At 43.4% G+C, this 17,050-nt stretch overlaps 1 protein-coding gene across 8 annotated transcripts; it reads left to right on the forward strand.

Moving 5' to 3' along the window:
• The first annotated feature begins 1,037 nt into the window (after positions 1-1,037).
• LOC1275298 (cationic amino acid transporter 2) lies at positions 1,038-14,050 on the forward strand. Of its 8 annotated transcripts, none has more exons than XM_061659533.1 (7): positions 1,038-1,911; positions 7,533-7,999; positions 8,073-8,357; positions 8,441-9,167; positions 9,874-10,064; positions 10,134-10,412; positions 13,202-14,050. In XM_061659533.1, the coding sequence occupies exons 2-7, from the start codon at positions 7,768-7,770 to the stop codon at positions 13,294-13,296; spliced, it is 1,809 nt and encodes a 602-aa protein (XP_061515517.1). In that variant the 5' UTR covers positions 1,038-1,911; positions 7,533-7,767; the 3' UTR covers positions 13,297-14,050. The 8 variants fall into 8 exon arrangements, with proteins under 8 accessions (XP_061515517.1, XP_061515513.1, XP_061515515.1 ...); XM_061659529.1 differs by having other exon boundaries at positions 1,203-1,911; positions 10,699-14,050; XM_061659531.1 differs by having other exon boundaries at positions 1,203-1,829; positions 10,699-14,050.
• The last annotated feature ends 3,000 nt before the right edge of the window (positions 14,051-17,050 follow it).

The raw sequence follows: 17,050 nt of genomic DNA on the forward strand, positions 1-17,050 counted from the left end.
TGTTACATGAACTCGTAACACAAACCAAAACACTTTAGCACTAGAATGGAGTGCAGCGCGAACAAAATTAGGTCATCTCACGGTTCAAGCTCACTTCTCCGTGTCGGCCCTTGATGAGCTCGTGTATGTGCCAATGATCTTACTCTGTGTCCCTTTGCGGACGGTACGATCCAGCTGTTGCTGCTGCTGCTGCTGTCGCGTCACTAATCACGCCACAACCATTTCCCCCATTCGCGCATGCTTTTGGCGGTGCGATAATGTCAACGAATGAAAAATATGCGTTGCACTGTAGCACACAGCTTCCTAATGGGTTCTTGAGCAGTAACGTGATGACGAACAGATGTGGTAGAAGAACCGACGTCAAGGTTACACGCTCGTGTATGTAAATCGTTACTTTCTCTTTCGGTGTCAATGTCACGCTGCTCGGCCCGCGTCTTGGATGGCGCAGATTAATCGGCCAATATACATTTGCCCATGCGGTTCATCGCACAGGGAGAATGTAAATCAAGGCGGGTGCAGATTAATTTGCATGGGAATTGACGATTCGTGCGCATTGTTTTCTTTCTCACGGCTAGCTCGGGCTAGCGATAAGCGCCTGAATGTATGCTATGCTAAGCGCATTGCAATAGAGCAGCGAAGGCTGGTATGATGACACGTGCTACAGTTTAAAATGTAACGGTTATTTATGATTTATGTGTATGTAGCAAAGGAGTAGTGAATTATAAACAATTTTAAAATTTGCAGCAATGCTATTGCAGCTTTTCAAACATAATGTATAATTTTGCACTAAACGATCTTCATACACGGCGAGCATAAACTTATCTCCTAACCAGTTGAAAACGCGTGGAAGCTGGCCTCCATTGCGCTAACCTTGAATTGTTTCATCGTACCTCGCACCCAATCAGGCAAGAACAATCAACACTTACACTCTGAACTCTACCGGCCAGATCGGTAGTGCAATGCCAGTCGGTGCTATTGACTAGAGTGGGGGGGTTCTGAGTTCTTACAGATAAGAGTAATCTGAACGGTCAGTGGGTAAGCAGAGAAAACAAAAAACAACAAATTTCCGCTCACTAGGAAGCCATAGAGGATGATCACTGGGAGAGGAAACCCCTAAACCGCATACTACCACCGTAACGTTGAGAGCGAGAGAGCGGGCAAGACTGTGGCCAAGCATCACCGCACCGGTACTACTACGGTCGGTTGCGTGCAATGCGTTATTCCAATTGAGACGTTGCGCGCGCCAGTCACTCGCCAGTTGGTTGTGCTCCGTCCTCATCGAAGGCAGCTGGACCGTGTGACACAAATAAAAGAAACAAAAGTGTGCTTTAAGCTTGATTATGGTTTGGACCATCGGTGACAGTCGGTGAGCGCCAGTCGCTTTAGTCCGGCCGTGTATTAAGATGTGCATCTTGCTCGGTTAGCTTCTGTTATTTAATCGTTAAGAGCAATAGTGTCCATATGACTAGTGCCTTCAATTGTGAGCAATAAAACCTTTTACCAGGTGTAAATGGTTTAGTGTCGTAGTGGATAGTGATTTTTCCAGTGAAGTCAATATTATAAGCATTACAGTGTTAGCCGTTTTGAAAGTGTTGCATTTGATGAGTGTGTTATTTTATAACGTGCTATGTGTATCAGCTGATAATGGACAACCCCAGGCATTGTACTCCCTGGTAGTGAGTGATAGGGGTTTGCTTTGATTGCCCCTGTATTTGAAGTGATGTTTATCATTAGTCACCAGTGATAAGAAACAGTGGTGGCTTTTTTTTTTGCTACGATACGAAGAAGAGCAAAATCGACAACGTACATCCGTAGTGGCGCTAGTACAGGTTGTTTTTAAATAACCTTCGAATTTTTCTAAGTTTTTTGTTGTTCCTTCTGAGTTCGGATTGTGAGCTGATTTATTTCATGGTTAGTATGATCTTTAGCATTCCTAACTTTACAAGATGGAGTATATTTTATGAAAAATCAACCAGGAAGGAATAGTTTACCTGTCTTACTAATTCACGAGATACTTCTTCCTCGAGATAAAAAAAAACCGCAACCGAAACGACTTATAAAACCACACGTACATTGTTGTTGACTACATGAAATAGGACCTCGACGGCTCTTATCAAACTGTTTCCAGTCCATGCGAACAAGCATGTTGATTGGGGTGTAGGAATGCCGGTCCTTTCAAATCACGACAACCGCTACGCAAACCTTCGTTGGCCCGCTGCCTTTACCGTGCAGAATACCGCGAGATGTAACAACAGGTGTGCGCCAATGATAAAATGATGCGCACAAACAACAATACTTTACTATTAAGTGTTTAAATACTGAAGAATCTTAAGAAAACATTTAAACATAACTATTTTGCTCATCATTCAATGAGCTTTACAACAAAGCTTGTTTTTTTGTTTAATGAGTTTTACATGGTCATTACATTATATCTTTAACATGATACAACCACATTGCTGATTTGTCGCTCGCAATAATATGAATCAGCCGATGATACCGGTTCTGGTGCAACTACCTGTTTCTTATCGCTAAAGACGCTACTCTCGTGAGAGATTACGATGAGGGCTAATATGGCTCGTATGTCATCTGTTGTAAGAACGCGGTGGGGGAGGTATGGAGTCATTACACAACGCCATAAACCTGTTGATTCTAGACGTAACACGCTAGAATGAAGATGTGTTCCACCTAGCTTCGCTCGAGTAGATGTTTTATATAGTGCGATTAACTGATAGCAGCCTATGTGAATGTGTGTATGTTTTAACACTTAAAACTGAGAAGCAAAACATGCAGCAAAAACATTCAATAGTTTTGTCCAGAACATTAAATAGGAATCACTGTATCCAGCGGGATTCAGTCCAAAAGAAGGTATACACATGTAAACGACCCTTACGGAAACCATACAACTGATACCAATGTAGGTCAAAAAGTTTGTCTTGTGAGGAATTTGCCGTTTGCTCTTATATTCTACCGATTTTTGTTTGTTTTTTTTTGTTCCCCACTTATTAGTTCCATTTATTTTAAACTTCAACTTTCTTTTGTGTCAATTTAGCTGGTCACACCCTACGATCTCTTTAAAATGTAATGATCACTCATGCCTTTCCTACGTTTGATACTATCAGTGCGCTTTGAATATGTGTTTCATTTTTAATGATTTCATGGAAATGTAAACTGAAATTCGTTTAAACTTTAAATGTTTTTTTATGATTTGAATATCAGATAGATCTAAAATTATCTACATTTTATTCACGGTTTACTATTTACACAGGTCACAGTAACTTTTCGAATTTAAGAAATTGGTGATACAGTAAGTAGTTTTAGCGATTTTGTTTTGTTTTGTGTGGTTATTTGGGATGCATTTTCTGACAATAAGAAAGCAAATCGATGAAAATATCAACAGACTATTAATGACTAAAAAGGACCTATAGAATATTTTGTGAGCTTCGTTTTGCACGACATTTATTCAGGTTCTTTATAAATCTCTTGGATTTCGCTTGTGTCATTCCAAATGTATGCAATTAACATGTCGAAGAAAACATCATTTCACACTATACCGGACTTCAATGAAATATTTTGCTTTTTCTTCACTTAACCATTTTTGGGCTTTTTTTTCTTATTCAACACAGTTTTAAACGACACTCTAAAACTACATATACACAAGAGCAAAACGTTCAGAACATGGTATAGAACGCACGAGATGAACAAAAACGGCAATGTGAGGGTAGTGATGTGTACTACATTATACAATATTTGTATTTGATAGCAATTCTTATCATATAAATGTGTTAGATAATAGATAGATAAATGAGCTAGCCTGTTGCAAAATATGGAACATACAATGTTCATCAAAAATGCTGGTATATTTGTGCAATAAGCTCTAAGGCGATGATTAGTGAATGTGTGTTCTAAAAATTAACGATAGATTTTTTGTTTTTCTCTCACAGTTGAGTGGAAGCTCATAAATTTGGCAAATGTTTATCAAAAACATGTTCGTATTTATATTACTCTTCATTTTCAAATACATTAAAGTAGTAATACATAGATAACTTTTGTAAACACGTTAACATACGAGCTTATCAAATATCTCTTGTAAATTATGTTTGTATTACCTTTGAAAGTCAGAGTTTGAAAAAAATTATAAAAGCTATCTTGCTGTAGTAAACGATGATTGTATACCCGCTTTGGTCCGAAGTTCACCAATTAATAATCACCAATTACATAAACAACAACAACAACAAACGAGCTGTAACAGTCCCATCTTTAATTGTATAAGCTTTTGAATGAACACATTATGCTGCCAATTCGTAACTCTACCTTTTTCATTTCTTTTGTCAATGAAAAACGAACATAAATGTTAACTTTAAAGGACCTCCTACTTTTGCCCTTCTCCTTCTTCCTACCGTTTCGTCGCCGACAGTTTAATGAAGCGAACGAAAGTTTAGATTGAGCCAGATTGGATAATATCAATCCCTTTATCAATAATCATATCCACCAGTGGACGGAGGGGTTTTGGTGCCCGTTTCTTTTGCACTTATTCTCTTCCCATTCCCATTTTCACGGTCATTTGACTTCAAACAGTCTCTGCCGATCGGTGCAATCGGTGTGCTCTGCTGGATTTTTTTTGGGTTTTCGGATATCGAGCAGGGCTGGTGGCAGCGAACGGACCGCCCTTATCGACGTCCACGAATTGCCTTTACCTTAATGCACACGCGTGCATCTTCCAAGGGAGTCTTGAACGCAAGACATATCGTTGGCGGGCGGCACATCGTGGTAACATCGATTATGCGTGCAGTGACGCGAACCGTTGCGCGCGAAAGTGAAGGAAAAAGGAAAGAACCGCTAAACTTACTTGCTTGCCCTCGACTAGCCGGGCGCCGGGCACTGTTTGGTGCTGTTTTTTCCTTTTCATACACACAAACCCATACAAACACACACACTCACACCGTCACACGCATTCAGGGTGGAAAGTGTAATAATTAACGCGCAACGCATTCCGCGCCCATTGACCAGCTACCCCTCCTTCGGCACTCGTTTAGGTTTCGTGAGTTATCGGATTAACACAAATGCGAGACGCGGAGGGTTCACAAAACCACCGACTTGCTTGCGTGCATTTGAAAGCGAACAGCATACGATTGATCTGTTAGCAATGGTCATGTGAGTTGGAATCGGTAGAATCGGATGTCCCTTAGGCTTGAAAATGCAATAATACGTGGTAATTTGGCAGAATTTCATCATCTTGCATCTCACAGTCGACCAATGCGGGCTAAATGTAACCTCCAAAATTTGCTGCTACACCCCATACCCAATTATTAACCCTTACCGTGCATCATCACACGCAATGCATAACACAGCGCTCGAAAGCCAAGTTTGCACGCGGGTTTGCTATCGTGCTTAGCGTTATCACGCTTAATGTTGGTAGCGCACCGTACGATCGCCTATTAGCGCAAACGCTTACCTTCCAGTAGCAGCAGCAGCAGCTCTTAACAACACACTAGACAACACGAGGTACAAACAAGATGCGCAATGAAAACAAAAACCGTAAATACAAAACTTAATTGAAAACAAAACAACCCCGAAGCCCACAAAGCAGCTGCACTCCACGCGTCGTTGCAAATTGGCAACCTTACTCTCTTGATATTGAACGTACCGCTTTGTGATAATGGCAATGGTTGAGCGCATCTTATGCCTACGCGCAAAAACATAGCACATGTGAAGCTGTGCGATGTGTAGTAGGTAAGTAGGCTGTTTTGGCTCCGTTGTCATACTGTTGCTCAGCAAAACGATGCAATTCCCTTTCCCCTTCATTGGCCCATCCCACTTTTCCTTCACCACCCTTTCTCGCTCTCTTGAAACCGCCGCCTAACCCCCCGTAGATCGGTACGCGGTTCGCGTATACGTTCGTCTTAATTACAAGGAGAGACCAAAGCCCGCGAACCGTATCGCACGATGATCGCATAATTGACGGTTGCGGTTGAAGAAGCTCCAGTCCACCTAACAGACAGTCACAACCGAAGAAGTGTATGCGACCGGAACTGTCACCGCAGCCAGATGCAAAGCAAAATGACCCAGTGATAAGAAACAGTCAATCATTTGCGAACAGATATTGTGCAATCCGCGCGAAGTATGTTTGCTATTAGAATGAAAAGTATTTAGAACACATCGGAACGGTGTCAAGGACGCACGGGGTAAGCTCTTTGGGGCTGCCGGTGGTGCTGGGACACTATCAACCGGGTCGCAATGTCGCTTGTCTGTCGAGTGTAGAATTATCATTAACATAAGGGCATTATTAAAGCCTTATCATTGCCCTGTGTGATTGTGGTGCTGGCACTTGAGGTGGACGTTAGAAGATACGGCGTATTTGAGTCATCGTGTATTCATTTTCTCCATTGCCTAAATATTCAAAAAAAATCATTTTATGATTGTTTGAAATAGAAGAGCAGAAAAAGATGTACTAATTCAATAAAGTCATTAGCCTTGAGAAATTCAAAATAAAATTCGCACACATTCCAGTTTGCTTTTGTTTTGTGCACGTCCGGGCAGCAACTTTATGCCCAATGGTACGATTCTCTCCATCCCAGACGCGTCCTTCACGGATGACTGTAGGTCGGAAAAACAAATTGCACTTCTTTTTGGTCACATCCTTTCGCTCAGGCATTTGCTCTTCTTGACCCTGCCGCGATCGGGTAGCGTGATCTTGACTTCCATTTAGCTGCAGCTAAAGCACAAAGCGGCAGATGAGCATATACCGGGCAATTATCAGCAAACCCGATGTCGCATGACTACAAACTGACCACCTCTAGCGTACAGCTCTTGTAATCTAATCATTGTACAGTGTGTTTGTGTTTGTATTTTCTAAAGAGAACCACCTAGACAATGACATGATGACACATCCACACATTGTGCGGCTTTTACTTGGTAGCCGGCAGCATATACCGCAAATAAATAATGAGAGTGAAAGTGATAGAGGTCTTATCACGGTATGCAAAATGGTTGATTTCATCCGTTTAATAGACCTCGAGACATTCCGTTTGAAGTTGACATTGTCTGCAGGTCATCTCAGCAGGAACACAAGAAATGCCCAATAAGTGACACATTGGACACATTGACGCATCTCATTAGTAGATCCCCAGCGAAGGTTTACCGGAAGATTTCATTCTCAACTAGGTTCCCCCTAGCCCACCGGGCAAAGAAAGCAAACGAATAAGGGGAAAGCATATTACTTCCTTACAGGAGTTCTTCGTCTAATTTCGGTCGGGATCGGTTGTGCGTATCAAACAGCTGATAGGATGAGACACAGTCTGTAACGTTCGCTCGAAACGCATCACGTGCCAATTACCGTAGCTCCCGTGCGGGGTGTAGTGAACGACGACACTGGTGTATGATATTTTTTGCCGACGGAGGGCAGGTGATATGCCAGCATGCCAATCAGTGTAGATAACCTAATTGAAGATATACGTTTGCAAACATACCGAACCGAAAGGGGTGACAAAGTCTGATAGGCAATTGAATTTCTTGTTGCTTTTCTTCTTGGACAGGTACCCATGATAACGACGTACCAAGACGGGAAAGCAACTTACGATAAGGCGCAGAAGCGTTTGTGACCGTGGAGCAGCAACGACCGACAGCAGCGGCGGCAGCAGCAGCAGCAGTATCGAGCACGATCTTGCAGTGAGGCACAGTTTCCAGAAGCACACTGTTGCTCCCTCCTGAGCCGGACACCTACCCCTTGGCGGAGGTCCCACTGTGCAGCGCAGTAGTGTTAGTGCGACCATGGCCAGTCCTTCGTATTGGCGCATTCTGACCCGCAGGAAAGTGCTCTCCTTCGATGGGAGCTCGGAAAAGCTGGGCCGGATACTGAATACCTTTGACCTCACGGCGCTCGGTGTGGGCGCCACGCTCGGTGTCGGTGTGTACGTGCTCGCTGGCCATGTCTCGAAGGATCAAGCTGGTCCGTCGGTCGTGCTGTCGTTTTTGATAGCTGCGGCGGCGTCCTTTCTGGCTGGTAGGAGTCACAATTTATAGAGCAGGCTCATTCTCCGCATCAGAACGGAACACTAACGAAGTATGTCTTGCAGGGCTGTGCTACGCTGAGTTCGGAGCACGCGTCCCAAAGTCAGGATCGGCGTACATCTACAGTTACGTGTGCATCGGTGAGTTTATGGCGTTCATCATCGGCTGGAACCTGATGCTGGAGTACATCATCGGATCGGCGAGTGTGTCACGGGGCCTGAGTCTGTACATCGACACGCTGGCAAACGATACAATGAAGACGCGCTTCCTCGAGGTGGCGCCAATCGAGTGGGACTTTATGTCTAGCTACTTTGACTTTTTCGCCTTCACTGTCGCGATCTTGCTTGGCAGTGAGTATAGAGACAGAATTAAGTAAGTACGCTACTTCAACATGCTTTAACGCCTTCTATTGCTTTTTCATCTTCCTCCACAGTCGCACTGGCATTTGGCCTCAAAAAGTCTACCATGGTCAACAATGCCTTTACCGTGCTTAATCTCTTTATCGTGCTGTTCGTCATCATAGCGGGCGCCATTAAGGCTGATCCGGAAAACTGGCGCATAAAGCCGGAAAACGTGTCCAGCCTGTACAATGCGGGCGAGGGAGGCTTTTTCCCGTTCGGGTTCGAGGGAACGCTCCGCGGCGCTGCTACCTGTTTCTTTGGCTTCGTCGGGTTCGACTGCATTGCGACGACGGGCGAAGAAGTGCGCAATCCGCGTAAGGCAATCCCGCGAGCGATCCTGTGCTCGTTAACGATCATCTTCCTCGCCTACTTCGGTGTCTCCACGGTGCTAACGCTCGTTTGGCCGTACTACAAACAGGACGTTAACGCTCCGCTGCCGCACGTTTTCAACGAAATCGGTTGGCACTTTGCCAAATGGATTGTGGCCATCGGGGGTATCATCGGGCTGGTGGCAAGCTTGTTCGGGGCCATGTTTCCCCAGCCGCGCATCATCTACGCCATGGCACAGGACGGGCTGATCTTCCGGGTGCTGGGTGAGGTTAGTCCACGGTTTAAGACGCCCGTTTTTGGGACGCTTTGTGCAGCCATGCTTACCGGTACGCTGGGCGGCCTGTTCGATCTGAAAGCGTTGGTCAACATGCTGTCGATCGGAACGCTAATGGCGTACACGGTCGTAGCGATCTCGATACTCATTCTAAGGTAGGTATCATGAAACGTTATAACCGTTTCGCTATAACTGTACCAAACACGTGAAACTGTCTCCATATGCCAATCAACCTAATGTTTGCTCCGTTACCGTTAAAGCAGTGAAACTTTGGAACGCCCCCCCCCCCCCCTTCTTTTTTTACGACAAACGAACATGTCAGCCTAATGTCCCACCACATCCATCACTATTCGGCGGTGGCAACCTTCACCGAGTGAAATGAAGCCTGACTTGACGGTGGTATGGTTTGCTACTTGGCAGCTACTTGTTTTCATCACTCTTCTTTTTGTGTTTCGGAAGCTTTACGAAACTTAAGTGTTTTATTGTTACATGCCATGCCTGCATGGCATAACGTACTGTTTGCTTTTAAAAAATGGTCAGGAAGGAAGGAAGGTGCAGCTGATGTTTACTGCTGATTGAAGGTTCACAATAATTTTGACCTTGCGTTTTGGCGCAAACAAAAAAACTTTTCCAAGCTCAATATTCAAAGCGCGTTACAATCCCGCCTATATAACTAACTTCGAAAAAACATTGATGTTGTGTGGGACAAGCGAGAAACAAAACTCAAGTTAAGGTTGAAATCGTTATCTTCGTTAGCAACTTCACAACAGAGAGGGAAACGAAACCTGACGATGAAAATTAACGTCATCATTCGTGCTGATCGATGTATTCCCTGTGCTTATACTTCTCTGTTTCCGGCAGATTTTCCGAAAACCCCGATCCAGCTATTCCCTCTACCAGCACCCGAGACCCGTATGAGTCATCGAACCTACTGAAGGCACGTGAACGTGTTACGGGTTCCGCTTTCTTCAAGCAGCTGTTCAATCTGTCCTGCATTCGTTTACCGACGAACGTGTCCAGCAGTGTGGTCGGAGTGCTGGTGACAATCTACTGTAAGTTACACTTCCTACGCGGTAAGAGGTTTCAGTTTCAAGCGATCGTATTGTACCTTTTTTCGGTAGGTCTACTGGCGATTGCACTTTCGCTCACGATCTTTTACGCAAAAGACGCTATCTTCTACGATATGGAACTGTGGGCCTGGATACTGTTCGGAGTACTGCTCGGTCTGACGCTGCTTGTGCTGCTGCTCATCTCGATACAGCCACGGGAAAGGGCGGATGCACCGTTTCGAGTGCCGCTAGTGCCGCTGCTACCGGGGATCAGTATTTTTGTGAACATTTATCTGATGCTGATGCTGGACGTCTACACCTGGATACGCTTTGGCATATGGATGGGAATTGGTAAGCCTTTTATGCCTGCTTTTCGCTATTATAACACATTTATGCACTCACCTGCAATCTACAGCAGCATAGAAGTAGTAGTAGAATTAGTAGCAGTAGTAGATCAATTTAACTAAGCTCCCTCATTCAACAAGCTAAATAGATCCCTTCTTCCTGTAGTGTAACCACTAACATGTTTGCATGCAACCTTTCTTCCCTTCTCTTTACGTTCCTGATTGGTTGCTCACTGCCAAATTCAATCGATGCATGCACCGTATCCCTTCATTGTTGGATTCCAATGACCTAGGACTAGTTATCTACTTTACCTGCGTTTGCTGTAACAAGCGGGCAGCGAAAAATCCCGATGTGCGTGTACCACATTTCCCTCCCGTAGAGACCACTTCCGAAATGGGCTACCGAAGGAATGATGATGGTGAGGATGATGATCATACGGCAGATCTAGAAAATGGATCCGTAACAGTGACCGGCTCGGACCTTACTGTTCGCGAGCACACAAACTATCCACAGCAGAATGGGTACTATTCACAGAATCTAAGCACAGCCATATCGGTCGAAACAGCCGAAAAGGAAGCACGAATGATGGAACTGAAACCGACGCACCCCACAAAGGAGATGATCATTGCTCAGACCGTTGTAGCTGCTGCAGGTACTGTATCCGTGGCCGAGCCGGAAGAGGAGCAGCGTCAAATGAAACAACCGAGATCGAACACGTCAACACCAAAGAGTAGCTTCGATGAGATTATACCACTGTCCGAGGAAACGGTTCGTGGGTTTAAGGAAAAGGTTGAACCTAATGGGAAGGTTTACTTTGTGACACAGGAAGAAGAAAGTGGTGAACGTCGAGACGAACATAAAGTAGTGCCACTAAGTAGTGGGGAATCCATCGAACCTGTCTCGATAACGGACGAGAAGGAAACTTCCCGAGCGATCGCATTTTTAGATCACATACTAGACGATGAAGACACGCTACCTTCCGTTGAGGAAGGTCTCAGCTCGGGAAACTACATCCCCAGAACACCGAACGGTGATGATGAGTCGTTGGCTAGTCCCGTTTTTCGTGAGCAATCGGTCATTGCCGATATTCACCGGGCGGACGATAGTATCGTGGAAGTGCAACAGGAAATGCCTGAAGCCGATGCTGAAGAACCTACCTCTACCTCAGTCAACGATCACCAGCCAGAGGAACAGAAAGAAGTGCAAGATATCAAAGACGATCCGGATAAAGAAACGCAACCTCCTACGATAGTAATAGCTAGTGAAGATGCTTCCACCGATGTTGGAAGCGATAAGCAGAAGCTAAAGCCTCGTGTCATGTATATCGCGGGAATGGGAGAAGACGGAGCACCGGCACCGAAGGAGCTGACCGAAGAAGAGCAAGACTACATCAACTTCCGAGCGGCAGAGAAGGAACGGTTTATGAACCGGTTAAGCACGCTGCTCATTAATCCAGTTAAAGCACCTCTAAAGCGTCTACAGCAGCCGGATGAGACGCGGCTGGAAGAGGAGCAAGATTATTCCGCCCGACAAGAGGCCACGGTATCCGTGCCACCGACCGTACCGGGCATTAGCCGTTCCACCAGTGAACCGAGCTTCGTGCTGTTGCGAAACAAGCTAAGTCACTCTAACTCCCCGCAAGAAAGCGAAACGGACGAACCGGAAGTCGACCGGGCACGGTCCGAGTACAGCAGCGTGGTAATACCTCCCGCACCCAAGTTTGACGAAACGCTGTTCAACACTATCCGTGCCGGGTCGGTTATACCGGGCACACCGAAGAGTCCCATCCCGGCCGCTCCCATCTTCGATCCGGTGCTGTTCAACACGCTCGGCAAAGGAAAATCCCAACGAGCATCGATTCTCCCAACGGAAGCAACACCACCAACACCGCTCCCGACATCGGCTGAAACTCCCACCGAGGGACAATATTATGAAGTGGAGTTGAAAAGGCTGAAACCCGTACCCAGCTCCACGACCGTACTGGCCACCACTCTCAAACCACGCGATGAACCTACCAGCCCCGAACCGACTACACCATCCTCCTCTAATCCACGCGATGCTTTCAAATCGCGGCTGGAGAAGATTCTACTGCGTGGACCGCTGGACGCAACGGGTCGTCCGAAAACGTTGCAACCGAGCATGATGGCAGCGGTCAGTGAAGATAACCTTCAGCGACCAATTGGCGAACAGCAACCACCGGCATCCAGCACGGATTCGGGGCTCAGTATGGGTTCATCCAGCAATTCGCTAGCTCCCGCCACACCGCGGGATGCAGCAAAACCACGAGACGAAAGCTTCCGTGACCGGGCGCGCGGGTTCGATACGGCGAAAAAGAAACAGAAGCTCCTGTTCGATGACGTGCTCAAGTCGATCAATCCCGAGACGCGTCCAAGCAGCATACGCAACTCGGTCGAGCATCGGGTGTCGTTCCGCAACTTCAAGGACGGTCTCAGAAAAACGGTACCACCGAAACAGTTTCTGCCCGACGCGTAGCGAACGAAGGGTACACACCGGCACTGACTGTAGATTTGACGCTAGTCCCACCATTATTTTATCTTCCTTTATTAATCTGCCCGCCTGCCTGCTTACTGATGGTATGCTGTTAACATATGTACCCGTATCGTCTAACACCTTCTACCCTCTGCTCTGATCCGTAGTCGAGCCAACATGACACCATGCAACACCCAGGCATGCAAATCATTGTAACTCGTAACCCATCCGCGACCTGCATGCATAACTGTATGATGCTCCTTCAATACAATTGTTAACTTACCTTGTTTGTTTTTCGATGGTAGGATTGTCGCTGTACGCGTTCTATGGTTTCAAGAACAGCTATAGAGAAGTGTACGCCAGCCAGTTCGGGTGGACCAAGCTGAAGTACGTCCACTAGCGGCGCTTGGAATGCTGTCATTCGATTTCGTTTTTTTTTCAACGATTTGCTGATACAACCAACCATAAATAGCCTAGATACAGGAAGCGTGATATTTAAGCAGCATAGTTCCCATACCACCATTCCACCAACGTACCAACATGGCCATCGATCAGGATCAGCGGAATAGATTTATGTTTATGACTAAACTTGATTGTAATGTTCGAGCTCTGCTGGTAAGCGAAACGAGGTACAAGATTTCGACGATCGGTTTGCCATGTTTGGTAGGAAGCATAGCATTAGATTTTGTATTCGTTTTGCCATAACACACCGTTTTAAAAAGTGTGCACAAGACACGAGTTATACAACCGAAGGCAAACCGCAGGGTTTGCGAAGCCCACGTAGGCTTCTGTAATGGCTGGATGTAGGAGAGAAAATTCGGTAGATTTTTTTTTTTCAAAACTTGATTTTAATTTATTTACTGTGTGTTAGCAGGCACACGGTTTACTCTAGTGTGAAAAAGGACCAGTTTAGTGTGACCACGACGCGTTAATTGATTAGTAGATACGTTTAGATAGTGCTCAATTCTACATAGGATAGGATGAGTGTAGGACTTAGTACGAGCCTGTAGTACGTGGTCAGTACTTCGAACGAAATCGGATCGCTTCACTCGATGGTACACTTCGAGACGCTATACGAAGTAACCTGAACGAGTGAATAGTGTATACGAAAATAAACGAACCACCTTGATCATATGCGATCGAGCAATGTATAAGCACCGCACGGGAGCTAATGTTTTCTCTAGTGTACATATTCCCATCGTGTTCTAGGTAAGTTTATAAGCTTTCTACATATTATTGTTGCGTTACATTGCAACAGTTTCGGGGGGTGTTACGGTGTACATTTTTCTTTTGTTGGCGCAACAACCGTCGTCGGCCAATACCTACCTAAAAGTATATCGTATGATCAATTAAATGTTTTGCAACGGTTTTTTATTCATGTTTTAATTACGTTTCACGGATTCTTTTCATTAAAATATGGCGTTTTAAAATTTGGAGGACAGAAAAGAACCACAACAATATTCAAAGTGAAACGTTATTATAGAAAACAGTGTAAATAGTCTGGGCTTAGAATATATGATTAAAAATCATCAGTAGTAACAAATAACAAAAAAAACAATATTTCACACTAATTTTTACTCGACCACTAAATGGACCTCATTATGGATATTTTGAATAACAATATAAAATAATGAATAAAATGAAGAGATGTATGGAATCTTTATAACATTATTCTTCACCACAAAGCATGTCCTGTTGATAAAGCTCTCACTATGCAAATCTTAAGAAACATAGCGATACTGCAACTGCGTTGTGATTTGATTTAGTAGATTATAGCTCTATAGACATACCAAGATCAGATGTGATATCAAGAAAAAAAACCCCTGCAGCCATATTTCATAAGTTAACCCAGTTCTGTTGTCATCATTAGCATTGTTGCTGAGGCAATTTTATGTAGGCGAAGAGAAGATCAAACTAATAATACAGAGCCTCAGATTATCTTGTGCTGTATTGTGGAAGATCTTCGTAGGGGATCCGTGCAAGTATACGATGATTCGATTAAAGTCTCTCAAAATTTCACTCATAGTGGACCAAATACTGTACCGTAAAATACGTTTCGTATTGCCCTCTTATATATCTTACTCTCTCGAAATACTTCGATGGATAGTTTAGCAATAAACGCAAGCTCAAATTGATGGATGATGTGAACAAATCGCCATATCTCAGACAAACAGAGTTGTTGCGAACAAATATGAATTCAGTGTTAGACGGCGATCGCTAATCGATCACTTAATCGTAGCGTTTGAATCGCTTTCTATCATAAATCCAAAACTAACTAATTTTACGCCCACTTTGATTGGTTGGTTTTCGTTTGTTTGTTTTTATTTTTTTGTTCCTTTTTATTGGTTTGTAATCACATTTATTAGTATATTTCCTACTAACATTGTAACACCTGAATCAAATAATCAAAACACCTTTAAGCTGTCGACTTTTTGTTTATTCCTTTTACCGTTACCACCATTACTAGTGCAGTGTCTTGTCCGATGTTTCTCTTCACTGGTTTTGTTCGTGTGATCTCGTTTCATTTCACATTCGTTTCCAAATGCCCATCCTTCATCAACTTGGTACTATCCTTATGCATTTGCTTTCCATGTTTGCAGCTCTTGCAACCATTACCTGCAGTTGAGTCTGCTCATTCGGGTTTCCCAGTTCGTGTGCCGTTCGCTTTAATCTCGTTTGCTCTTGTTTTGATTAATTTCAGCTTTTATTTCCTTTACACTCCATGTTGTTTCGATACACATCTACACTCAGCTTTTGTTTGCAATTGCCTATGATGGTTCATTTGCTATGAGATGGCCGGCTAGAATTTTGTTTTTAGTTTCCACGTGCACTTTTCTAAACGTTTCGGTTTCATTTTCTTCAAACACGCACACAACAACACAACTATTAGCTCACAAGTGGTTTGATGTATGTTGTGAAAGAAATGAAAGTGTAATTCATTAAGTTATTAAGGTGACGCTGTTTTTGGTGATACAGAACATTTACATTAAAAATAAATTCATTGCCAGAAGCGTTGTAGAGAAATTACTTCACGTGCATTATTGCACAGTATTTTAAAATAGATTATTTTGCGAACAAAATCGACAATTAAATAGAACACTAATTTTTTAAGAAAAAAAACAGGATCTGTTCAAATCTACCTAAACCGTTCTGAATTTGACCACCATCGTTAAAGTTAATAAACAGTACAATACTAGCCATCGATCATCTATGCTCCTATGATCATATCCCCTGATCTTATGCACTGTGGTATAGCTTTTTCGCTGATTTGTCTATCAAAGAATGGTTCTGAATTATTAATAGCATGTCAGCTAAATGCAGAAAACGGAAAGGAAAAATCGGTTTTTCATCTTCATCTAAAAATATACTTTCTGTTCATTTCTTTAAATTGTTTTGTATGGTTTAGCTTTGTTGTTTGTTACTCTATTTGTTTGTGTTGTCTTTCAATTGTTATTACTGTTCTGCTATTTTGGGCAAACCCCTCTGGGACGATTGTTACCTAGTAATTTATCTTCTTTTCACCACGATTTATATTAATTGTCCTCTGTCATGCTGTGGCTTTATTATACGCTTTACTTAGTTATGTTGCATGTCACAGTTTTGATGTGTCTGTTCGTAGCACTATTATTTCTTTTAAGTATATATAACGTTCTCTTTCTTTCCTTCTTTCTTTATCTCGTACACTCTTCGCTTTTGTTTCATGTCTGTGTTTCATTTGCATACATGTAACTTCTATTGCCTTTTTCATGATTGAGAATGTCTCCGTGTTTCTCATTCGGAAAGCTGTGTACTTTTACGTGTTGTTAAAATGTTGTTATCAGTAAAAAATGAGATAAAAGAACACTACAAAATATTTCAAAAGAAAGGTGAAAAATAAGAACTGGAATACATTTATATAGTGCAAATTAAATCCATCCAAGGCGTTCATTTGGCAACCAAATCGTATTATCTAAATGGATGCGCAAAACAATGTGTGCATGTCTCTGTTGGAAACTCAATTTTCTCGTGTTGCTAATTTCTTTTGTTATCTTTTCTCAAAAATTGCACATCCTCTTCCATAGATATATTGTTTCATACATTTTCACTGCTACAGTTTGCGGGACAAAATCTGGCTACATATAAGTTTTTTATCTTTACTTTTCTCTTGTCTTATT

The sequence above is a fragment of the Anopheles gambiae genome, chromosome 3, assembly GCF_943734735.2.
Source record: "Anopheles gambiae chromosome 3, idAnoGambNW_F1_1, whole genome shotgun sequence".
Taxonomy (NCBI): Eukaryota; Metazoa; Arthropoda; class Insecta; order Diptera; family Culicidae; genus Anopheles; species Anopheles gambiae.